Source organism: Megalops cyprinoides, chromosome 24 (assembly GCF_013368585.1).
Source record: "Megalops cyprinoides isolate fMegCyp1 chromosome 24, fMegCyp1.pri, whole genome shotgun sequence".
In the NCBI taxonomy this organism is placed as follows: Eukaryota; Metazoa; Chordata; class Actinopteri; order Elopiformes; family Megalopidae; genus Megalops; species Megalops cyprinoides.
Genome location: NC_050606.1, coordinates 3234643 through 3260471, shown reverse-complemented (window position 1 = coordinate 3260471; position 25829 = coordinate 3234643). Strand labels below are relative to the sequence as shown.

Genomic DNA, 25829 nt, shown 5'->3' with positions numbered 1-25829 from the left:
CAGCTGTTGGCTAAAATGCATGACACTATTAAATTACCACCCAAATGCATTCCCGCATGGCGCAATAATTCCAGCTGCACCATTCCCTCTGCGACCGCTGCAGAGACACGGAGCCCTCGCAACATTCTCAGCACTGCTGTGATGTCACAATGTCGTGATGATGTCACCAAAACACTGGGGGAACGTTGCGAGAACGCCGTGTGGCTCTTTGGGATCAAATTAAAGTACAACTAGAATGTGTGTTGCTCTTGATGTTTTTAGTTGATGGGGTATGCTAAACGGACACCATTTTTGCTGCTCTTTTGATTTTTTCATTTTACTTTTAAAGACCATTCTTATTTCAATGCACTAATGTTTTTAAAAACACCTACAAACTGAAATGATAAAAAAATGACCTTCCACAGCAGTAGAGGTCTGGGCCTACTCCAGCACTTCTGTCATTGGTCAGTCATTCAAAGACTGATTAACCTGTTAGAACCATCAGCAGCCAAGTGGTCCTGCCCACGGCTGAAAGAGGAAAAAAATGATGTTTTGTCACAGACAAAACCAGTGTAAAGCAATCAGACCAAATATGTTGCAATCGCTGACTTTTTTGAACCAGTCGTCTGCAGGGGACTTGTTATTAAACGGGATCGTCTGATACTGCAGCTACATTTCAGACCTTCAGCTCCACCGATTAGGGAGTTAGTTACTAGTTATTAGTTATTAATAGTTTATTCCCCCCGGTTAGAATTATTTGTTCCTTTGGCCAAAGATTTTTTGTTCATGTATATTTTGGGAATATATGAGGTATGTTTTCTGTTCCTGCAGTTAACATGGCATGTCCCCATATGGGATCTGAACCCACTGCCACCCCATGGGTACAGGTCAGAAATAATGGCCCTCTACTTTAGAAAAGAGAAATCTGTATTTTGGCAACCATATTCCAAACAAAACATTTTTATCGCTGTGTCTCTCAGTATTGGTTTAATTTTAATGGATACTTACTAATGAAGCTTATGAAGTCTGCTTGTAAATCTGTAATTGCACTGAAGTTTAAAACAGTTTGAACTGTGTCAGGTATCCATGTGATATATTGTTTATATTCATATATTGTTTGGGTATACTTGAAATCCAACAATATGTCTCTGCTAAAAGACTTTTAAACATCTACAGGGATATTTATTGAAAAGGGATTTGCTGTCCTGTAGTGTTGTGAATGCACTGAAAATAAAGTCAAAGTTTCATTCAAAGTGATGAATTGTGTTTGATTTAAAGTTCACAGAAATGTGTACGTGTTGCAGAAGAAGATTGCGAGGTTACTTCTGAGAGACTTGTTGTAGTTAGTCCAAATTTATCTTCTTAATTGAAGATTAAAGAATTATACATCATTAAGTCTCACTTAATGTAAACTTAGTGTGAAATGAAAAGTTAATATAAAGAATGTTAGTAGTATAGTAATTTAATGAAGAAGCCTATCATTTATTTGACAATATATAATAGTAACCATTGCCATTGCCAGTTACCATTATTCCAAAAGGTTGAAATACAGATCCATAACTGATAGTAAATTGGGCTTAGAATGAGTCACATATTGTCATTTGCAGGAAAACACTGCCATCTAGTGGTTATTGTGTCTTTAATAAACCATCAGTCATAGTATCACCTTGGCTCACTATCACAATTAGTTATTGTTAAAACAAACTAATTAAAAGCTCTTGGGAATTATGAGATTCATGACCCATTAATGAAAACCACAGAATCAAATTTTCTGAAATCTGGCCACTCCACAGTTGTTCAATTAATAACAAATTTGAGTTCTAAACACTATATTTAAAACTGGTTCCAGAAGGATATTACATCGTCCACAGTCTTGACATTGAGAGCAAACAGAGTTGTTCATATCTTGGTTTCCCCCTTTTTATTCAAACCCATTATTTATGGATTTATGGATATTGAATATTTACACATTTTAGCTGGGAGGTCAGAGTAAAGAGTCAGCAATGTGGCGTAGTGGTGAGGAGCATGGCTCCTGATTCGATAGTTTTAGGTTTGATTCTCAGTGGAGCCATGCAAGGTTAATGCAAGGTTCTCAATTGCCTAAATGGATAACCTGTAAAAACTGTAAACTATGTAATTCTCTATGGATGAAGTAATTTGCTTGGAAAGTGTCATGTAAAAGCACTGTTGGACAGAAACCCCTGGGTGGAATGTAAACCTGCTGTCAATACAACATCTAGTCTCTGTTCAGATGGTTAGCACTCAATTACTGCTTTAAACAACAACCTGCTCTTCGTAACCTGGCCTTAGTCCAACACCACGCCTCCTGAAGATCCAGATGGAACGAGGAAATCAATTCCTGAAAAAACTATCTGAACCAGGTGAAAGAGAACCCACACAGGTCTGTCTACCACTCTGTCTCTGTCCATTTGTTCAGTAAAATGGCAGCAGCTGGACATCTCCTCGATCAGCGCCAGATGAGTTGTACAATCTGTCAGGATCTACTGAAGGATCCAGTGGAAAGCAGTTAACTGTAGCAGTTAACATGTAGTATTGAATGTCCTAACCTGTACACTACATTGGTCTTTTTTGTTTTGTTTGTATCCATAAAGACTTGCATACATGTTGGTTAAATTCAAGACATTAAACTCACATGTAGATATGTAAAATAGTTTATCAAGCTGTGTAGACATCAGGAGGAAAGGCATAGGTGAAGACTGTTTTTGGTCACAATGAAAAATCGTGGAGTTTGTGCTGCTCTGCTTCCAGTTGCTCTTTCTGGCACAAAAGTAAGAAAACTAAAATCCCCGCCCCCCCTCCTCCAGAATAGGAGTGTACCTGGATCACAGGGCAGGAAAATAGAATAATTGAATAATAGAATAAATTCAGCTAGAAATACTGAAAGGCACAGAGGCAAAGATAAGCGTCATTTTATCAAGAGCTGGGTGTGTGTGTGTGTGTGTGAGAGAGAGAGAGAGAGAGAGAGAGAAGGGAGGGAGGGAGAGAGAGAGAGAGAGAGAGAGAGAGAGAGAGAGAGAGAGAGAGAAGGGAGGGAGGGAGGCTAGGCTGAGAAGAGCAAGCTGAGCACAGAGAAGAGTTTGGAGGGGGGGAGGGACTTCCTCTGACCAAAAAGCCCCTCCCTCCTCCTTTCACCCATACATACACCCTGCGAAAGTGAAACAAAACTTATCTCTGTCTCTCTGCCTTTCAACGTCGCTCAGTGAGTGCAGTAAAATGGCAACCAGTATCTCAGTGGAGCAGGACCAGTTCAGCTGTACAATCTGTCAGGATCTACTGAAGGATCCGGTGACTATTCCCTGCAGACACAGTTACTGTATGGACTGTATTAAGGGCTGCTGGGATCAGGATGATCAAACTGGTGTCTACAGCTGTCCCCAGTGCAGGCAGACCTTCACTCCAAGGCCGGTTCTGGGCAGAAACACCATACTGGCTGAAGTGGTGGAGAAGCTGAAGAGTACAGGACTCCAAGCTGCTCCTCCTGCTCACTGTTACGCTGGACCTGGAGACGTGGCGTGTGATTTCTGCACCGGGAGAAAGCGCAAAGCCGTCAAGTCCTGTCTGGAGTGCTTGGCTTCTTATTGTGAAAGTGATCTAATCCTTCATGATAAGCTCAATCGAGGAAAGTCTCACAAACTGATTGATGCCACAGAAAAACTACCGGAGAAGATCTGCTCCCATCATGACAAACTGCTGGAGGTTTACTGCCGTACTGACCAGCAGTGTGTCTGTCTGCTGTGTGTGATGGATGAACACAGAGGCCACGATACAGTCTCAGCTGCAGCAGAAAGGACTGAGAAACAGGTAAGACCAGGAAGTGTATGAATACCATAACTACACAGGCCATATTGAGAGAGTTATAGCAGACTGGAGCTATATGCAAATCATCAAGTTTCATAACAAGCAAAATGTATTGTGTATACTTTACAAAGTACTTTCTTGCAAGTTTGTGGCTTTGAGAAGCAACTGGCATGTTGACAGACTTGACCTTCAAGTTTAACTTGAACAGTGATAAAGCAGTAGGAACAGAAAGTAAAAACAAGCCAGCTCTCTTTCCACCCCCTTCACCTCCCCGCTCACTCTCTGCCTCAAACTCTGTGGCTGAGTGAGAATTAATTGTGTGGATTGTTAATGCTTGGAGCATCAAAGGAAACATGGCTGTATTCATGGCAGATATGTTTTCAGAAAGTGAATACGCACAAATTCTTCCAAATGATGGTTTTGTGTTTATTTCTTTTTCCTGAGATACTTATCTTGGTGGTTATTGTGACACAAGTATAACAAGTGATATAGTGTAACAGAGTGGAATGCTGACAATATATGAATCGTTGCATATCAAGACAGGGATGGTCACATTGTTAACTGCTAGCCTTGTTGTGCTTATATTGCTGCATTATCATTAGTGTAGTAACTTATTTAGTGAACTAGCAAGCTTTCGTGCACAACCAAAATTGAAATCACTTGCATTGATTTTCTACTCATGGCCCAGTTTCAAATGAAACAGGTGTAGACTGTGTTGTGTTTTTGAATAGATGTTATCTGGGTCAGCCTGCAATTTGCCCCTGCCTCTGTTGGAAATAACACTACCTGATCTGCTACCTACTACCCTACTGGCTTTATGCAGGACTCACATAAGCCACTAATTTCAGCTAATTTCAAGCAATAAATTAAGTTACGAAACGTCTGTGGTTGGGCATTTATTTTTTGGCTCTATGAGATTGTGTGTAAATTCTTCAGTTGGACAGCACCGAAAAATTTATGTTTATAATGAATCAAATCTCAGGGTCATTGTGGTTAATTCTGCAGGAAATGTCAAAGTCAGCCGACCTGCAACAACAGAGAATTTTATAATTTTGCAATATCGTAATTTTATTCCAGGTATAAATAGTGTTTCTTTTGATGCTATGTTGTAGCATGAAATCACTGCAGCCTTCACTCAGACGTAAATTCAGATACATTGAATTGGGAAATATCTTTGTCCACAGAAACACCTGGGGGCAACACAAAAGGAATCCCAGCAGAGCATCCAGGAGAGAGAGAAGGAGCTGCAGGATCTGAGACAGGCTGTGGAGTCACTCACGGTGGGTACTGACCAGAGGAGAAGACTACAGCTGGCTGCTGGAAGAGCCATTTCAGGGCTCGGTCAGGGCTCTCCTCCAGTCATCCAGGGAGGAGCCCAGTGTCGGGCCACTTTCCAGCCCTGTGGGGCTAAATCGCACTGAGACACACTGTGGGGGAAACAGGCTGTCTGGGGCCCCACTAAGAGCTGAGTGAAAGGCCTCGTTAAAATGTACAGCCCTCCTCTCTCTGTGTCTCCTAACAGCGCTCTGCACAGTCAGCAGTGGAGGACAGCGAGAGGATCTTGACTGAGCTGATCCGCTCCATTGAGAGAAGGCTCTCTGAGGTGAAAGAGCTGATCAGAGATCAGGAGAAGGCTGCAGTGAGTCAGGCTGAAGGAGTCATGGAGCAACTGGAGCAGGAGATTGCTGAGCTGAAGAGGAGAGATGCTGAGATGGAGCAGCTTTCACACACAGAGGATCACATCGATTTCCTCCAGGTGACATCACTGTCTTTCTGCCAATCTGCAGTACAGAAGGGGGTGTGTCTCACACAGAGCTGTCCAATGGAGATGCTCCTGATTTCCCCTAGGAATGTGTGTGCAGATCACTGCGGCTGACTGGATATTTACTCTGTCTGTCTGTCTGCAGAGCTGTCAGTCTCTCTGTGCCCCTCCTGGACGTAGAGACTTACCCAGTGTCTCTGCAGATCCACATGTCTCTTTTGGGTTTGTGGGGAAATGTGTCTCTCAACTAAAAGACCGACTGGAGTACGGCTGTATGGAAGAATTAGACAAGATCTCTAAAACAGGTTGGTGGCAACGCATTAAATACTCAAAGCCCAAATATTTATTTCTTTATAAGCAATTAATACCCTTCTGAGGCATCTTTCTCTGTATTGCTGTCTCCCTTCTCTCTCTTGCTCTTGCTCTCTCTCTTTCCTTCTATCTGAGTTCAGTTGAAAATGCTTCATTGATATGAAATACACCAGCACAGACAGTAAACATTGCCAAAGCATACAATTAGAACAATAAACCAGTCATTGCAGGTTTCAATCAGCTGCATTAAGCTCATAGGTTAAATAAGAACTATTTAAAAACTGAGAAGTGTGCCAGCTTCTTAGAGACCAGAAACGCTACACTGTACCTTGTTATTCCAGAATGGCTCCTGAACCCAGGAGCAGCACTATGCCTGTGTGTTGAATGTTTCATTTCCTCTCTCTCTTGACAGTGAAAGGACTCAATATCTTCAAGGCCCCAGAGCCTAGGCCCCGTAAGTCTCTATTTCATAAGATGCTTTTCCTTGAATGCCACTGAAACTCTGGGACAGAAAACCTTCTGGCTGAAGTGTTGTCAGAAAATCCAAGTGATCAGTCATTTCTGACTGTGCTACCCTATCCAATTTCATATCAAAGGTAAAGATTTCACTGGAATTGGATGCCACTGTCTCTCCTTCTATAATATCATCTTTAATAGCGGTAGCTTTGATTTTTTTTTCCCAGTCCTGTCTTCTGGACTTGAACCTGGGTCCTGATGACTTGGACTTGTCGTGGACTTGACTTGGAACTGGTGACTTCAGATTTGACTTGAAAAAGAGGTTATGTGACTTGGCTGTTTCCCACAATGCTCTTCCCCGAGTGTCCACAGATTGCATTGACAGTGCAGAACAACAGAAGCACACAGATGAAGCAAAGGAGAGCGAGAGGGAGAGACAGATCTCCAGACACCAAGGAGGACAACACGAGGTGTCTGTTAGAAGGTCCCCCAGCAGTGAGTGTGTCCATCCGAACAGTGAATGTGCACAGTAAACTAATGTGTCAATCAAGACTGTGCTGCAGGGAAGAAGCCTTTTCCTACATTAGTGTAATCCATGACAGACAGGACTCATACACCCCCCCAGTACACTTGCAGACAGCCAAGCCCGTTTCCCACACATCATATCCCACTGTGCACCACAGTGAAGCAGTAACCAATCAGAGGATAGGTGCTGCTCCACTGATGTCATCCTAGCAACTCGCAAGGATGACGCCTTACAAATTGCAGGGTGCCCGAGAGCGGTTAGATGATATAGCTGGCAGGGAACTCAGGCCATAGGGCTCAATTCCTTCATTGTTTTCAGCGGGAAAAAGAAAACATCTGCTATGTATTTTTTTGTTCCTATAAAATCAGAGGTATGAATAAAGATGGAGAGCAGTTCATATACCTTAACACTCCCTGTAAACAAAGTGCCATACTCAGTCTCCTCTTCTACAATGTGCCCTAGTGAAAGACGAAGAGACCTCTAAGGACCTGAGAGAAGAACCCCCAACACCATTCAGAAGAGCAAGAAGGCGATTTTATTCTTATACTTTACCACACAGTATGTATGTTATATGCACCTGTTCCAGTAATTCAAATAAAGGTTGTAAGGAAGAATTAGACAATATCTCTGAAACAGGCTGGTGGAACCACATTAAAAATAATTAAAGCCAAAATATTTATTATTAGTATTATTTTTTAAGAAATTAACAACTTTCTGATGGGTCTTTCTCTGCATTGCTTTCTCCCTTCCCCTCTCCCTCTCTCTCTCTTTCTCTCAGTTCAGGTGAAAATACTTCATTGGTGTGAAATACACCAACATATACAGTGAACATTGCCAAAGCATACAATTTTGCAACAAAAACATTGCAAATTTTGACTACAATGATACATTTAATTACTGTGAGCCTATAGCTTTTTTAATTGTGCCACTACTTGGAACCCAACAACAAACACGGGTTCTTTGCTTCACTGTTGAAGCTGGCATCTTGGAAAGAGATAAAAATACAGTACTGGAGCAGCAAAATGTTCTTTACTGACAATGTATAAAAAATCAAAGCTGATAAAACATGCAACAGTACAACTAAAAGAAGTACCAAAACCGAATGTGACCCCACATTCCGTGATTGATAAGGGACATAAGTCTTAAAAGAGAATTGGATACAAGTGCGTCCGAAAGAACAGAAAGGTGTTATGATGTTCATATGCTGCACAGATCTCATTTGCGGGTGGGGAATATCTAACATTAAGTGCTGGAAAGCAGAAACCAGTTGTTGCAGTTTTCAATCAGCTGCATTAAGCTAATAGGTCGAATAAACACTGTTTACATTTACATTTATTCATTTAGCAGACGCTTTTATCCAAAGCGACTTACATAGGTTACAGTTCTTTACAATGTTATCCATTTATACAGCTGGATATTTACTGAGGCAACTGTGAGTTAAGTACCTTGCCCAAGGGTACAGCAGCAGTGTTCCAGCAGGGATCGAACTGGCAACCTTTCAGTTACGAGTCCAGCTCCTTAACCACTATGCTACACTGCCACCCCAAAAACTGAGAAGTGTGCCAGCTTCTTAGAGACCAGAAACGCTCCACTGTACCTTGTTATTCCAGAATGGCTCCTGAGCCCAGGAGCAGCACTATGCCTGTTTGTTGAATGTTTCATTTCCTCTCTCTCTTGACAGTGAAAGGACTCAATATCTTCAAGGCCCCAGAGCCTAGGCCCCGTAAGTCTCTATTTCATAAGATGCTTTTCCTTGAATGCCACTGAAACTCTGGGACAGAAAACCTTCTGGCTGAAGTGTTGTCAGAAAATCCAAGTGATCAGTCATTTCTGACTGTGCTACCCTATCCAATTTCATATCAAAGATAAAGATTTCACCGGAATTGGATGCCACTGTCTCTCCTTCTATATTATCATCTTTAATAGCGGTAGCTTTGATTTTTTTTTCCCCAGTCCTGTCTTCTGGACTTGAACCTGGGTCCTGATGACTTGGACTTGTCGTGGACTTGACTTGGAACTGGTGACTTCAGATTTGACTTGAAAAAGAGGTTATGTGACTTGGCTGTTTCCCACAATGCTCTTCCCCGAGTGTCCACAGATTGCATTGACAGTGCAGAACAACAGAAGCACACAGATGAAGCAAAGGAGAGCGAGAGGGAGAGACAGATCTCCAGACACCAAGGAGGACAACACGAGGTGTCTGTTAGAAGGTCCCCCAGCAGTGAGTGTGTCCATCCGAACAGTGAATGTGCACAGTAAACTAATGTGTCAATCAAGACTGTGCTGCAGGGAAGAAGCCTTTTCCTACATTAGTGTAATCCATGACAGACAGGACTCATACACCCCCCCAGTACACTTGCAGACAGCCAAGCCCGTTTCCCACACATCATATCCCACTGTGCACCACAGTGAAGCAGTAACCAATCAGAGGATAGGTGCTGCTCCACTGATGTCATCCTAGCAACTCGCAAGGATGACGCCTTACAAATTGCAGGGTGCCTGAGAGCGGTTAGATGATATAGCTGGCAGGGAACTCAGGCCATAGGGCTCAATTACTTCATTGTTTTCAGCGGGAAAAATAAAACATCTACTATGTCTTTTTTTGTTCCTATAAAATCAGAGGTATGAATAAAGATGGAGAGCAGTTCATATACCTTAAAAACACTCCCTGTAAACAAAGTGCCATATTCAGTCTCCTCTTCTACAATGTGCCCTAGTGAAAGAGAAAGAGATCTCTAAGGACCTGAGAGAACCCCCAACACCATTCAGAAGAGCAAGAAGCAGATTTTATTCTTATACTTTACCACACAGTGTGTATGTTATATGTACCTGTTTCAATAATTGCATACAATTAAAATATGCCAAAGTTAGACTTATGACAGAAGTCATATTCGAAAATTTGGATTAGCTGGAATGCTTTAAATATGTCCTATGTTTTTTCTCCATATCTTTTCTTAGAGAGAACTGACAGACCAAGAGCAGAGGAACGTGCAGCTGTAGGAGCCATGGATGGAAAGGGACGGGAACAGACCTTAAACCCTTTAAGAAGGTCCAACAGCATGGAACATCTACCTCCAGACTGTGAGTGAGCATTTTATTTTTTTTAACACCTATAATATCCTATACACCTCATCTCTCTGTCTTGTTTGCCAACATTAACTTCAGTTTATTTGTACGCCTGGGTTCATGAGGTTTTAACACTGCATGAGCATCTTTGTCTTGATGTTCCTCACTGTCCTCCTGATTTAGCCTACATATGGCTTTTTTTCACTTATCCTCAGTCCTACCCTGTATACCCTGTGGCACTTAAGGCTGTGTTGCTTAGGCTTGAAGTTGTGCGGTAGCAATTTACCCTTCAACAGCATTTTAATTTATTTTGGCAATGTTTCTCACAATGACACATTTCAAGGATGGCACTACTGTTTTAGTGTATGTGCAGCTAACTGCTTAACCCTATTTGAATCCACTTTTAAACTTAGTTAAAAAATAAATGTGTGTCTCTCTCTTTAGTGTTGGATATGAATTATGAACAGACTCGGAGCACACAGATTAGGGGCAGCGCTGGGCTCTTAGGTAAGTGTTTATTCTGTTAACATAGCATCAGAGTATAGAGAGCAATCACACTCTCACACACACAACACGGAATCACACTCATGTATATGCATACCGTGAAAACTTTCCACCTATGATGTGTGGAAACATAAGGATATATTTTAAAAAGGAAAAAAATGGAAAATGAACTGAAAGGAAAAATAGTGATTTTTCATCAACTTTTGAAATAGCCAATAACCAAACCACTGAACTACATCAGAAACCATCCAAAATTCTTCCCTTGTGCAGCCATGTATCTCCTCCAAATAAACAAACATGACTTCCCAAGGGAATTTCAAGTAGTCACTTCACAGTTGATTAAAAAAATTAAAATATTTCAAATGTGTATATATAGTTCAACCACTTTTTAAGAGTCAGAATAGCTATTCATAAAGACTTGCATAAATGTTTGTTAAATTCAGGACATTATACTCACATGTAGTTATGTAAAATAGTTTATCAAGCTGTGTAGAGAATAAGAACAACTTTGATGAATCCGACACGAGTTATACACTCAATGTTCTCTTAAAAAACAGTACTTGTATACTTTTCATAAACAACACTTAAATGTATAAACAGAAGCTTAAATGAACAAAAAAAATGAATAACAAATAAACAAATGCATTTTTTTCTCCACCAGATCCCTGCCAGCTCATACTGGACCCAAACACAGCACACACATCCCTCCGTCTGTCTGAGAGGAACAGAGAGGTGATCTGGGAGACCATGGATCAGCCATATCCTGATCACCCAGAGAGATTTGATCATGTGACCCAAGTCCTGTGCCAAGACGATCTGCCTGGGCGCTGTTACTGGGAGGCTGAGTGGAGTGGGGATGAGGGGGTTCATGTAGCAGTCTCATATAAAGACATCAGGAGGAAAGGCACAGGTGAAGACTGTGTTTTTGGTCACAATGAAAAATCGTGGAGTTTGTGCTGCTCTGCTTCCACATGCACTTTCTGGCACAATAGCAGAAGCACTGAAATTCCTGTCCCCCCCTCATCTAAAATAAGAGTACACCTAGATCACCAGGCAGGAACTCTGTCCTTCTACAGCATCTCTGACACAATGACCCTCCTCCACAGAGTCCAGACCACATTCACCCAGCCCCTCTATGCCGGCTTTGGATTTGGGGTACACTGTCCTAAAAAACGAATAGGTAGAATGATTTTTCAATAAATAGAAACCGATGATGAAACCATAAAGAGTATAAGTAGGTATCTCAACTCTGAAGTTCTTTCAGTTATGAAAACATTGATTGTGTATGTGTAAATGTAAGTATGTATATAATGTATATACATGTTTCATATTATGTCCAGGGATGTAATGTATTTATCTGTGTTTAAAACACTGGCAACCTAACATAAAAAATGCTCCATGCGTCAAACAATTCAGGAGACCATCCTGAAATGGTGGAATACCCTTATTTTGTTCCAGGTATGTTTTGTTCCAGGTATGTTTTACATTTACATTTTTTCTATTACTTTTACTATTACTTTCAACATTTTGAAATGAATGTACAATAAAATAATCTCTCTCCAGCAAAATGCTTTCAATTTGTTACTCGTGAGCAAGAACAGGAATGTATGGTGTAGGTGCCACAGTTAGAATAGTTTACAGTAACTAATGTTTCCTTTTGTAACATTTACTGTACTGTTTTGTTTCTGGTATTCTGCTATCCTAATTGTTTTTAACAGAAATAAACAAGTTTTTGTTTTCAGGATTTAACATACATAATTAGCTCAGTTTTTGTGTGTGTGTTTACATGCTGAGACTGTGTGTATGCATGTGCCCATAATGTATGGTTTATAGCAGCGTTTCCCAACCCTGCTCCTGAAGGCACACCGTCCTGCATATCTTCTATCTATCCCTGCTCTACCTACCTGACTGAACTCATCAGTGGCACTTTTGATTAGCTGAGCACACCTGATTTAGTCAAGCAGGAAGGATACATGGAAGATATGCAGGACAGTGTGCCTCCAGGAGCAGGGTTGGGAAACACGGGTTTATAGAACAACTCAGTGTGAGTTTTTATAACACAGACAAGAGAGTTAGTTTGTGCTCAGAGCTCTTTATTTGTAACCGTGTTGTGGCAGTAATAACAGCTGGGTTGTGTGTGTGTGTGCGCGTGTGTGTGTGTGTGTGTGCGTGTGTGTGTGTGTGTTTGTAGGGGTCAGATCTTGTTGAAAGCAGCCACGTCCACACTCTGGACCTGAAACACAGAACAGAGAGATAATCACCACTGGGGTCACTGTAACTATCAAACATATTCAGCACATTCACACAGGTAATATGATTCTGTCTGTAGTGTATGATTGGATTCTGTGATCTAGTGACTGATGTATTAATAGTATACTTGGCATCCCTTGCCCTGTCAGATTGCACAAGTTAACTTGTGGTAGGGCTTGAACAGATTACATCTTGGTTAAAGAGGGCTTCTGCCAGATTATAGGTTGGTTAAAGAGCGCTTCTACCAGATTATAGGTTGGTTAAAGAGCGCTTCTGCCAGATTATAGGTTGGAGTGCAGAGAATTAGAAGGATCTGCTCTAACACATACTTTATAACTAACACAGCTGGATAAATGGCCTTCACCAATCCACAACCCACAACTCACTGTGGAGCTTTACAGGATACACATGGGGTGTAGGTGTATGTAGAACACAGTATGCACTGCAGATATACAAGCAGGTGGGATGTAGCTATAGAGATGTGTCGCACGTCGGTATAAGGGTGTTAGCGTGTTAGTTATATAGGCAGGACAGGTACCTACAGAGGCGGATGGGTGTGTAGACCGGCGAATGGGGTACTCACGTAGTCCTCGAACTTGGTGATCTCCTCCTCCAGCATGTCTGTGCCCACCTTGTCGTCCTCCACCACGCACTGGATCTGCAGCTTCTTAATGCCGTAGCCCACGGGGACCAGCTTAGAGGAGCCCCAGAGCAGCCCATCGGCCTGCACCGAGCGCACACACTCCTCCAGCTTCACCATGTCCGTCTCATCGTCCCACTGAGACACAGACAGCAGGGTTACTGTACAGCTGCACCTCTCTCTGTCCCACTGAGAGACAGAGACCTGAGTTTTTAATAGTCCTGCACTGAATGCACACATTCCATGCATGCGTGTTCACATGGGTGTGTGTACGTGTGTGTGTGTCTCTGCGTGTGTGTGTAGGATGTACTGGAGTGTGAGTGCGTGTGAGTGCGCGTGAGTGCGCGTGAGTGCGCGTGAACGTTTGCATGCACACGCGTGGGCAAATGAGTGTGTGCATGAGGGCGCACCGGTTTCACGTCCAGCAGGATGGAGGACTTGGCGATGATGGCGGGTTTCTTGGACTTCCTCTCGGAGTACTCCTTCACCCTCTCCTCGCGGATTCTCTCTGCCTCCTCGTCCTCTTCCTCGTCGCTGCCGAACAGGTCCAGGTCGTCATCGTCCTCCTCCTCCACCGGGGCGCGGACCTTTGGCTGCTGAGCAGAGGTGACCTGGGGGCGGGGGGGAAGGGCAATGATGTCATACAGGCAGGAGTATGACATCATAATCACACGCCTGGTATGCACAGAACGCTGGCACGATGGCAACTGGCACATAGGGAGCATTTTGCAGTGGGCTAGTTGCAGGGGCCCTCACAACACATCATTGATGTGTTCACCTGAACACTTTAAGCCCGGCTCTCACCTGGACACACAGAGGAATTAAGCCCCTCCCTCACCTGGACAGATGGAGCTGCTGCTGGTGTTCTCTCTAGGGCTGCCACCCTGGACTCCAGAAGAGAGAGCGCTGAGCGCAGATCCTCAACCACTGAGAGACACAGAGAGAGAGAGAGAGAGAGAGAGAGAGAGAGAGAGAGAGAGAGAGAGAGAGAGAGAGAGAGAGAGAGAGAGAGAGAGAGAGAGAGAGAGAGAGAGAGAGAAAAAGAGGTAGGGGGCAGGAGGGAGAGAGTAAGTAACAAAAGTAAAGAAGGCAGGTTTCCCCAGTACAGGTGAATACAGAGGGACACAGACACAGACACAGACACACAGACACACACCGTTGTGCAGGTTCTGGTTCTCCAGCTCCAGGCTCCTCATGCGGCTGACCAGCTCGCTCTGGTCCCCGGCGGCCTGCGACGCATTCTGCAAAAGCACAGGTCAAAGGTCAAGGGTCAAGAGTTCACAACGCTGCACTGGGACAGACATCCCGAGGAGGGCTCCATTCTGCACACAGATACAGACAGTGATTTCAGCTCTGCTCCTCAGTCCAACCACGGCCTTTCGGAGGGCTGGGACCTGCAGGGCAGTGATGCAGACAGAAGAACACAGGGGCTCAGAGAACACTCCATGCTGTGAGAGAACCTGCCACTGACCAGCCTGGGTCAGGGAGCTGCCAGGACCGAGCCCAGCTGAACAGCTCAGTAATCCTCAGGCTTCGGTGGAACCAAAACTGCATTCAGCCGTTCGAAAACCAAACACCCTTGGGCTGACTCAGCCGTTCTATAGTAGTTTGATTCCCAGGCATGTTTTTTTTTGTAGTGTTGACTGATTTATTTTAGTTCTTCAAACACAATTCATCATGTCAAGAGAAGCAGATGAGTAAGCAGCAGGAGAAAGGGGTTGTGGGTAGAGCAAGCAGGAGAAGGAAGCAGGCAGGTTCTGATGGGGGCGAGGGGGTTGGGGGGGGGACTTACAGGCCTGCTGTGGCGATTCCTGGGGTGGTGAGACCCTCTGCCCGACTGCAGTGCTGTCTTCAACTGGGGGGTTGGGGGTGGGGGGGCAGGACGCAGGGGGAGGAAGGACAGAGTCGCATGAAACCAAGGACGCAGGGAATGTGAGTGTGAGAGAGAGAGAGAGGCAGAAAGCCAAAGAGAGAGAGGGCGAGAGCAAGGGCAAGAGCACAGCATAGATGTTCAGTTAAGTTTCTGAGGGGTTTGAAATACCATCATGATCAGCACCTGTTCAGGGTTTTGGAGGCCGGAGAGGCCCCTGAGGAGTGACATGATGGTACAGTATCTTACACAGTATGATATATGATAACGCAGGTGCGCACACACACGCACACACACACACACAGACACACACACGCACACGCACACGCGCACACACACGCGCGCACACACACGCACGCACACGCACACACAGACACGCGCACACACACAGACACGCGCACACAAAATGAAAATGACACGGTGGAGACAGGGCTCTATGCAAACACACCAACCGAATACTTCATTTCTGCCGATGCCAATAGTGCACTCCTAAACTCCCCTATAGACCACCTTCTCTCAGATGCCTACAGTGGGCAAAGACCCTCATGTGGAGATCACCCAGAGACCCAATGGCAACAATGCAGCAGTCTGCTAAATAACCACTACATGACAGAAATACATACAACAGACACACAGAGCTGTGGTACATGTGTCAACATGCACGACAACATTTTAAGCACGCACAAGGGCATGCGCATGCAGACACACGCTCGCACACGCACACACGCACACACACACACGCGCACGCACACACGCACACACGCACACACACGCACACACGCACACACGCACACACACACACACACACACACGCACACACGCACACACGCACACACGCACACACGCACACACGCACACGCACACACGCACACACACACGCACACGCAACGATGGCTCGCTTGGTGCCAAAAGCGTGGTGCATTTTACAGCACATTCCAGGAGTCCTCTCTCTGCGTCGAAGCGTCTGAACCAGCGTTACATAAGCCGCCACGGCAACAGGGAAACCTGAGAGCAGAGTTTAGCCTGCACCATGAGGTCACAAAATATCACAGCAACAAGGGCAACAGCACTGAAGTGCTGCACACAGAGCCGAAATGGCTTCCGATTCAAAATATCAAAACAATAAGGACTCGTGCACACAGAGCCAAAATGGCTCCCCATACAAAGTAACAAAGCTACCAGGAGTCTGGCGCAAGGAGCCGAAATGGCTTCCGATCCAAAATAAGAAGGCTACAAGGACTCTTGCACAAAGAGCTGAAATAGCTTCCAATCCAAAATATCAAAACTAGAAGGAGAACGGATCAAGACGGCTCCCTCGGCTACATGGAGCCACGCAGCTCGTCAATAAAATGCAGATCAGAGACTCTGGGCTTGCAGTTTTAAACCGGCCAAGCTTCACATATACTTCAGGTACAAAAGTTCCCCCAACACAAGCGGTAGGTTCTGAATTCACATTAACTGCATCTTTGTGCTTGGTTGATTGCTTTTGCTCTGTAGTGGATGGTGCTGAACTGCTCTGACAGGTTTTGTTCTGCATAGGGTACTGCAGCCCTGTCTGAGAACGTACATCAGCAACCAACAGAGGGGTGAGGCGAACATGTCTGAACCAAAGCACAATGGCACAATAACTAATGTTGGGCAGCACATTGGGCCTGGTTATTCTCAGATTTACCAACATACTGTCTTAACATACTGAGATATTGTTTTAGGTTTGGCCTACATATGGATCGGCACAGCAAAGGTCTTAATGTCAGCATCGCCATCTTGGACTGATCCTCAGAGCGCGGCAACCAATGAAAACCCAGCGGGATTTCAGACAGCCAATGAGGATCTCGGGCGCAGCATCCAGTCTGAAACTGGAGCCCGCTGGGAACGGGACTGGAGAGACCTGCCCGATTCAAAAATCAAATCAAAAAACAAACTGAAAAGCGTAAAATGGGGTTTTACAGGTGTGCCGGAGAGAAGTGGACACGGCGAGCCGGGGAGAGGAGGAGGATGGGCGCGGCGACTCGGTCCACGGGGGATGGAGGAGGGCGGAGGAGGGGGAGGGGGATGGAGGCGGCGGGTGGGTGATTGGGAGGGCGATGGGGGGCGGCTGGGTGACAGAGTGCAGTACTCACTCCGGCTAGAGATTTCTGGATATTCTCACGGGCTCTGGCAATGTCCTGCAGGATGGTATTAGCTCCAGACTCCTGCAGTGAGGGGGGGCAGAGAGGCAGGTCAAACACACACAGTCGCACTCACACTCACACACGATCGCGCGTGCACAGAGACACACAGACACACACGCACGCATGCATGCACGCACACAAAAAGGCATGCAAACACTAGCAGATGGTCACGCAAGTCAAAAATCAAAAAAGAGAATGACATGCATACCACAGCTTGCTCTCTCCCTCTCTCTCTCACGCTGACACGGACACAGACACGGCCAGACACACAAACTAATCTCAGATGATCATGCACACCGAAGCTCCGACTGCCCACAAACTGCACGGGCTTCGGAGTGTTCCCTGCGGCAGAGAACACAAAAAAAACAGGGACAACATCATCGACTGCACAAACGCAACTCGAACCTGCCGGGTGGCACCGCAGCCTCGCCACCATGCCAACTGCTACAGCTCAGGTGAACCTCGACATGCTGCACCAGCAGTGCCCCGTCTGCGCGACACACGCTTTAACAACGCTGTGTATGCCAGGGGAATTCCATACTTCAGGCCTATAGAGTTATATTTTCACTCTAGCACTGGACTTCATTTCCCATCAGCACCTCTGAACCGCGGCTCTGTTTGCTGAACACATCCCTGGTGTCCAGGATAAGAACTGTACCACCGTGATTAAACTGACATGCTGGCTTAGGTTCTATCAACCCCTTTCACCTAAAATGCAGCAATAAGGGACCAGTCCCAATGCACCAGGAAGGCCAAACTTCTTAGCAGGGCCTCCCTTCTACCCCATCCTTTGCGCCTCATGTCCTGGGACAGATAGAGGCATAGTACCTCCAGGTACCAGCCTCGTACTGATCCTCTCCCTCTCCCCCACACCAATCCTGAGAAACTCACTCTCCCCGACACCAGCACTAACTCACTCTCCCCGACACCAGCACTAACTCACTCTCCCCCACACCAGCACTAACTCACTCTCCCCCACACCAGCACTAACTCACTCTCCCCCACACCAGCACTAACTCACTCTCCCCCACACCAGCACTAACTCACTCTCCCCCACACCAGCACTAACTCACTCTCTCCGACACCAGCACTAACTCACTCTCTCCGACACCAGCACTAACTCACTCTCTCCGACACCAGCACTAACTCACTCTCCCCGACACCAGCACTAACTCACTCTCCCCGACACCAGCACTAACTCACTCTCCCCGACACCAATCCTGAGAAACTCACTCTCCCCGACACCAGCACTAACTCACTCTCCCCCACACCAGCACTAACTCACTCTCCCCCACACCAGCACTAACTCACTCTCCCCCACACCAGTACAACTGCTACTCTCCATCTCAGTGCCTTAAAACCACGCCATCCCCCAGTTTCCTTCATGGCAAGATAAAACCTCATCGAGAAAATCTGGCCATACAGACTGTATTTTAATTAACTTGCTGAATGCAACCTTCAAACACATATAGAACTCCTGTACGTATAACAGGATCCAGCCTGCTGGTGAGCAGGACTGTTGCACATTGCAGACTCTGAGGCCGATAACCAGAGGAGAGTTCTCTAAAACTCAAGCTCCAACCCACTCTTGTGGAATTCTGTCTGGCCAATGAGAGACCTCCGACTGCCGCGTGCAGGATGAGACGCCCCCTTGTGGACAGCCCAAACAGGCGGGGATGTAAAGGGGTGCTGCTGCTGGCCCAAGGCCCGGGAACGTAACCATCCGAACGCAGCGGCGGCCGGGTTTAAGCCGAGCGCGTACAACTCTCAACCGCTCAGAGGAGAGCCAATTCTCAGGCGCGAACCCACCCTGTGCTGGGCCGGGCGGGGCAGGGGAAGGAAGGTGGGAACAGGACATGAGCTGATTCAGGCCCAGGATTCCAGAACCCCCCCTCCTGCAGCGATAGTGACCGTGAACAAGAGCCCAGACACGGCCCCGGAATGCCCCCTCCGGCGCAGTCAGTCCCCCCTCCGGGCCACTAGGGGGTGCAGTACCTGTGTTCCATGCGTGGGGCCGTTCACTCCCTCGTAGAAGCGACGCTCGGCTTCATCGTAGCGGGACTTGTCGAACCAGATCTTCTCCTGGGCCAGGCACTGCGCTGCACTCATGGTGCTGAAGAGACAGACGGGGGGAGAGAGGAGGCTACGATAAGCATACGCATATGCTCAACATATGGGGCACATTTCACACATACTAGTTGCAATATCTCTCTTTAACATTATCTTTTTATTTTATTTTTTTTTTAAGAATACACAATGTCTCCTTTTACAATGATGGCCACAGGTAAAATGAGGTGGAGGGTCTGGGAGAAAGTTAAAATGACATCACTAACCTTCCAACCGAGGGTCAGTTATTGCGACGATAAAAATAACCTTTTTCTGAATTTCTCTCAGAACCCCACATTTCAACTGTCCACCAACACAAGAGAGGGATTCTCTTATGCTCTCTCATTATTCATAGCCTATGAACTTGTGAACTTGTGTGTGTGTGTGTGTGTGTGTGCGCGTGTGTGTGTGTGTGTCTTCCCCGTTAAATGCTCACCACATTACATTCTGAGACAGCCCCCCGGAACACTGTCACCTCTTGTGCTAAAAGCCATTCTAGAACAGTCAGAACAGCTGACAGAACCCTCACCGGCGTCCTGAAGTGTGTCACTCGCCACACCGCAACGTCACAGCAGGGCTTACAGATTCGTGTCCCCAAAATGCCCCCTGCCAGTTTGAATTTAGCTCACATCCTTGCACTATTTGCACGGTAGGTCAGCTTCACCAAACTTGCACCCAAAATCACACCTGCGCTAATCTAAACTCCAGCTCCACCTGCACTCGCTAACCGAGTCAGTGGAGGCAGCTCTTCCATCAGGGCCACAAAGGCAGTGTCCTGCATGAGGATTTGAACCCGTGTCCCTCCTGCTCCCCACACTACCCGTGATCAGACAGCTTTGTGAGTGGGGGGTGGGGTGGGGGGTGGGGGGTGGGGGTCGGCATCACCCTCCCTTTCCGCTGTGAAAGAGCCGGCTCAGCACAGGCGGCATGGCGCCTGTCCACTACTCTCAATGCTCCCTGTAATCCCAGAGAAAAGCCACCTAAAGCTGTCTCTCCTTTTCTGCAGAATCTGCACAACTAACGCTCACATGCACCACACCCTCCCCAGTGCATCTGCACTGCACGGAACTTTAAACTCTGCCACCAAAAACGCCAGGAGCCTTTTAAAACCACACAGCTGTTGAATAAACTGCACACCAAAGCCCCCAAACATCCCTACGATAGATACACACATGTACGTCAATGCAAAGAGAACCAAAAGGAGAGAATATACTGTAGCAACTTCTGAGTCGACTTCAGAGAAGGACGAAGCCTCCAAAACTACACAAGTTTCTCAGAATCCTCAGAATTTCCACTGACACATGTAGGCACTTTCACATATGAACCGAAAAAAAAAAAAAAATTACTGCTGGCAATGATGAGCTGTTTGAAAAGGGTACAATCCCCTGAGGTGACAACGCGTAAATGCAGAGCCAATCCAGCACTTCCCCCGAGTGAGTGAGTGTAAATGGCCCAGGTTGGAGACATGCGTATGGGAGGTTCAGAGCGGAGAGACAGACCCAGGCCGGATCGCTCCCGGGCCCAGCCGGTACTGCTGCCTTGGAGAGTCGGCGTCAGCCTCCGAGTTCCACCTCTTTCGGCGCACCCCCTGACCCCTCGGCCCCCTCCTCCACTGGTTAGGGGCGCGGGTGTGGCCGTGGTTGTGGGCGTGGCCATGGCCGTGGGCGTGGCCAGCGACGGGCAGCCTGGGCTGGCTGTGTGGCCTCTGGCGGTAGGTGGGCACTGCCAGGTGGGGGTGTGGCTTCTCCGTGGACGCGTCCCTTGGCGGCGCAGTGGAGCCACGCGGGGGGGCGTGGCTGGGCCTCTGCTGAGGGGGTCCGGGGGAGGGGCCGAGCGAGAGGTACTCCTCATCAGGGGTGCCGAGGGTGGGCATAAGGGTGAGGGAGCTGGGGGTTGAGGGGGCCGGGAGGTTCGGGTGGGAGCGCTGCTCGGCCGGGTCGGAGGACGGAGTGTTCATCCACATCACCCTCACCTGCCGGTGGCAGGACGTCTGGCTGGCCAATGGGAGGGAGGGGCCCTCGGCCTGCTCGCGGGGGCCGCGGCCGAACCACACTGGCTCCGCCCATAGGCCCAGCAGGCCCGGGCTCGGCTCGGGGGACCAATCCTCCTCGGCGGGGTAGTGGCCCTCCGAGTGAGACGAGCGTTTGCGCCACCTCAGCCCCTTGCCCCCGCGCTGGGGCTCTCCGCTCGCGTGGCTGCCAGCCCCCTTCTCCACCCCACGGCCCGCCCCCGGACACCCCTCCAAAGCCATGCCAGTGGTGCTGTCCACCTGAAGCTGATCTGGCTTGGTCCGGTCCATTGCGTGGAACGGGGGGTCCCTCTGAGAACTCATCTTGTGTCCCAGTGCAGCGGAGGAGGGGAGGAGAGAGGGAGAGGCAATAGGGAAAGGCTGGGAGATTAGTCTCTCACACAGGGGAGGGGTTAAGTACGGTGGGGTTGATCCAGATTCAACTGGAAGATGAAGGACATCAGAACCTTTTTTTCATTTTTTAGCCCTTTGTGACTGAAATGTGTCCTTCGGATCCAGACCTTAAGTGTCCCCGACCAAAAACATGAAAGCCCAATAATCACGCTCCACAGTCCAAATTACATACAGGAACACTCCCAAGGTACTAGTGGTTATGGGGGAGGGGCCCTGGATCAATCCCACAATCCATCTTTTTTTAAAGCGTGCAGTGAGGGATGCATGAAATGGAACTTTCTGAAAGGGCAAAAACACAGAAGCATTCTGACTAAAGCCACTGTGACATCATCTCTTCTCTGGGGTTCTCTGCCCCGAGGGGAGGGCCGGGTTGCTTCACCCCTTTCCAGAGACAGGCACTTAAGCCTAAAACTCCATCACGGTTTCATGACCATGAAACTGAGTATCCACATCAGCTACAAAAGATCCCACTCTCCTTTGTCAACGTTTGACGAACGTCCATCAAAACAAAATAGGGACCAAACATTGACCTGGTCAGAAGAAAAAACTGTGCTGAAATGAGGACAAGCACTTTTTCTTGATTTTAAGTTCTGAGTTCTGATTAACCCAACACTGGAAGCACTGGGCACAGAGTGAAGGTACCCTGTTCTACAGCGAACAGAACACCAGGAGTTTTTCCTCTCAACAGAGAGCAACTGCTCAGTTTCTCCAGCCAAACCAATACCCCTAACCCTTAACTTCAAAACCTACCATGACCCTGGACCAGCAGAGAAGAGATCGGGATACACCCAGTGCATATTCTCCCATTTCAAGTGTAAAGAGAAGAACGATTAATAAATAAATAAATAAAAAACACAGCAACGGAATCTCACACCAGCCAGAGCACACAGCCAGGCCAGAGCGTGGAGACGGGGCCACGGATCACCGTTAAAAACACTGGAGGCACAGCTGCAACGCACACTGCACAGTTCGCAGCACGGGTGTAGGCAGAAGCAGGGCGCAGGCACGGGTTAGAGGGAAACACGCTGCGCACTGCACCACACTGTTCTGACGCCGTGCGGCATCCTGACGCCACCTTACTCACCTTCCGCGGCGATCACGGCAAAAAACGCACAATTTACAGGCTCTTTCCAATCCGTGAGCAACGAGGGGGGAAAAAACAACACAATGGTTACAATGCTGGCTGGCTCGCGAGCATGCATACCTGTATGTGTATTATTATGTTTATATTATCGCGTCATGCACAATTTTCCAGTAGAGCGCCTGGAACAGCCCGAGGTTCTTTCTTTGTACCCCTGACTACCTTTTCCTAAATGCTCTGTGCATTAAACGTGTTGAGGCTTGTAGGGAAAAGGCTGAGAGAACGGGCCTACACAATGCTTGTAATCGACCCTTAAACAATATAAACTATTTTTAAAACATTTTGCTACCGACAGTGTATCTCCTGTGTGTAAGCTGAAATGCATAAGAACCCTTCTTCCAGTGTGCTCCGGAAGGCCAAAAAAATTACACAGCATGGTACCGCAACAAAATCAGCAATTAAGGAAAGAACGTGAATTTCTCACTCAAAGTATAAATTAAAACCAGCGAAGCCTGAACCTAACGCGTCTTAGACACGGGAAACCGACCCAAAACAAGGTGCTCTTACAGTGACACGCGTATTCATACGACGGGTCCGGTACGTTAAAGGGTGCGCTGTTGTTCACCCGACTCCGCCGGTTTCAAATGGCAGCGCAGCCAATTTAAGTCTGCCGGAATCTGCGTGCAGCACGGAGGGGCTTCCCTTTACTTTCATTTGATGAATTGCTTAGCCGAGGTTTTACAGCTCTTTACATAACCGACTGCTGCACCAAACTTAGTACGAGGGGGAGAGGGAGACCAGCAACAGGCGGAATCTAGAGCAAACGACCAAGTGAAAAATAACTTCAGCGGAAAACACTTCACCGGATCCTGCACATGGCATGGATGAATCAGAACTTCTCCGGATTTATTCACGACCCCGAGTCCAAAAATTTGGGAGCAGCCTGTCATTTTCAGAGTGATCACTCCCACGATCTAACGTTACCCTTTAGCGAACAGGTGGCGGTGCGTTCGCCTCTTTTTTTGACCGATCTCAACTTCAAGAGTTGTTACTCTCACATAACTACACTACGTAAACTGAAGTAAATTTTACATGATACTTACTTCTCCATCCTTGACAGCATTGAGGGAGACAAAACAGATTTACGTTTGGGAAATACAGCAAACGGGAATTTTATTTTATTAGAGATTAAATTTCGTGAAAGCTGTGACTACATCCCGCAGTTGCAGTGTGCCTTGGGTGTTACGATTTGCTGATGTAGCTAGTCTGCTAACCAGTTATCTAGCTAACTAAAACTGCTGACAAACTAACTCGAAAAGTTTGATAATTCAGCACATGGCAACTTCAAAAATTGTAAAACAAACCACGTACTCTGGCTCGTCTACTTTTAAATATTGTTGGCGTTTCTGGTGTCAAAACACATCTCCCGAAGCAAAACTTTACGTTAGCTAGCGGTAATGTTTTAGCTGTTGTTAAATCCACCTTCGCGGCACGTTTTGACACATGCATTCAGCTTTGCTGTCAGGAGCGCTAATTTGCGAAGTCCAATGAAGAGACAACCAAGGAAAGACCAAGCAAGCAAAACACGACTTTCAATAGATATTACAAAAATAAATAAATTAAAAACTGATCCATGTCCCAAACAACTCCGCTATTTGACTCACTCTTTGATATGTATAGTGATTTAAGGGGCCGGTGGTCCGCGTGTTGCTCCGCAGCCGCGATCCGGAGAACGGAAAGAGAGAGGGTAAAGGGAAGCACGTCATCTCATTCATAATCGGGAGTGGGATAGTTCATTTCGCGCACTTAGCATGGCAAAGTCTCGATTTGATATGTCCATGCAAGTAGAAACGGGCTGACTTTTCGCTGATTTTACGGTTTATACACGTGTCGGCTGGTCTGTGTATATTTTCATAGGGTTTTTGGTAATTTTTCCACTGTATATGGTCTTTTGAATTTGGTACGTTCTGACATACCACGCCACACGCTCGCTGAGCGGATATGTGTGTTATGATGACATCATAGGGGGCGCTGATTTTAAAATGTGTGCGAATTAAACGCAACGTGGTGCTCTTTTCCAACTTGTTACGCATGCTTGTGTTTATCTTGGAGTTCATACGTGCAAATGTCGACGTTTTCTGGGTTTGAAAACGCACCATTTGGGAACATCCGGCTTATGATCGATGTCGGAACGGTTTGCTTTTACAATACGCTGATTTAAAGAAACTGATGGGAAACATTAATATGTGGGGTAATCATAGAAATAGTTACTAATTTGTAGGTAACCTGTAGCCGGTGACAGCTATGGCTTTGTCATGATTTGTCGAGCGCTATTGTGTGCTAGTTTGTTTAGGAGCGGCGAGTAAACTTAGGTGTTATCTTTAATAACTCTGTCCTCCTTTATGAACAATTGAGTCTTTTTTATTATTATTTTGGAAAAACAGCCTGTTGGGCGATATTGCCGGTATACATTGGTGAGTGCATTCGGTGCTGCGTATCACGTTCGCACTTTTAACAGTAAATTAAATAACGTTGAACTCTTTCTAACCGTGGTAATGTTATTCAGAGTGCTTAAAAATAATGGATTACCTGGATGTCGAAGTGTGCTGTGACGTCGCACTGGTTACTATTAATTATGCTGACCTGAGATTTGGTGTATTGTAGGGAGCCGCTCTTGCCGTTTAGATTTTCATGTTAGTAGTTACGTTGTCAGTTCTAGCCCGCTTAGCCTGCGTACCGATGTGGAGGAAAAAAGACCCAGGGTTGCCTCTGTGGGTGAACTAGTACCTATTCTTTATTTCTTATTTATTTATTTATTTATTTTTTATTGGTTCATTTTGCATTGTCCGTGAGCACTGACCCATA

At 46.5% G+C, this 25829-nt stretch overlaps 2 protein-coding genes across 7 annotated transcripts; one reads left to right on the top strand and one right to left on the bottom strand.

The window, feature by feature from the left end:
- The first annotated feature begins 3213 nt into the window (after positions 1–3213).
- On the top strand, positions 3214–9854 carry LOC118771500 (tripartite motif-containing protein 65-like). Its single transcript, XM_036519508.1, has 5 exons — positions 3214–3508; positions 3743–3801; positions 4983–5078; positions 5321–5554; positions 9813–9854. The coding sequence occupies exons 1-5, from the start codon at positions 3214–3216 to the stop codon at positions 9852–9854; spliced, it is 726 nt and encodes a 241-aa protein (XP_036375401.1).
- Positions 9855–12505: 2651 nt separating this feature from the next.
- LOC118770865 (elongation factor 1-delta-like) lies at positions 12506–24704 on the bottom strand. Of its 6 annotated transcripts, XM_036518618.1 has the most exons (11): positions 24629–24695; positions 22968–23009; positions 20961–21793; positions 19351–19468; positions 17305–17376; positions 15107–15169; positions 14471–14555; positions 14153–14241; positions 13725–13925; positions 13258–13452; positions 12506–12657 (listed from the first exon to the last, which is right to left on the bottom strand). In XM_036518618.1, the coding sequence occupies exons 3-11, from the start codon at positions 21791–21793 to the stop codon at positions 12619–12621; spliced, it is 1695 nt and encodes a 564-aa protein (XP_036374511.1). In that variant the 5' UTR covers positions 22968–23009; positions 24629–24695; the 3' UTR covers positions 12506–12618. The 6 variants fall into 6 exon arrangements, with proteins under 6 accessions (XP_036374511.1, XP_036374512.1, XP_036374513.1 ...); XM_036518619.1 differs by lacking the exon at positions 15107–15169; XM_036518620.1 differs by lacking the exon at positions 17305–17376.
- Between the last annotated feature and the right edge of the window lie 1125 nt (positions 24705–25829).

What these genes read in the sequence shown, in the direction of transcription:
- LOC118770865 (XM_036518618.1), bottom strand. Translation starts at nt 21,793, where the DNA reads ATGAGTTCTCAGAGGGACCCCCCGTTCCACGCAATGGACCGGACCAAG. An exon ending in GGAATCGCCACAGCAGGCCT is followed by an intron (nt 14,556 to 15,106) that starts GTAAGTCCCCCC and finishes GTGCTTTTGCAG; the next exon opens with AATGCGTCGCAGGCCGCCGG. An exon ending in GAACCAGAACCTGCACAACG is followed by an intron (nt 14,242 to 14,470) that starts GTGTGTGTCTGT and finishes TGTGTCTCTCAG; the next exon opens with TGGTTGAGGATCTGCGCTCA.
- LOC118771500 (XM_036519508.1), top strand. Translation starts at nt 3,214, where the DNA reads ATGGCAACCAGTATCTCAGTGGAGCAGGACCAGTTCAGCTGTACAATC. An exon ending in TTACGCTGGACCTGGAGACG is followed by an intron (nt 3,509 to 3,742) that starts TGGCGTGTGATT and finishes TGCTGTGTGTGA; the next exon opens with TGGATGAACACAGAGGCCAC. An exon ending in ATCACATCGATTTCCTCCAG is followed by an intron (nt 5,555 to 9,812) that starts GTGACATCACTG and finishes ATCTTTTCTTAG; the next exon opens with AGAGAACTGACAGACCAAGA.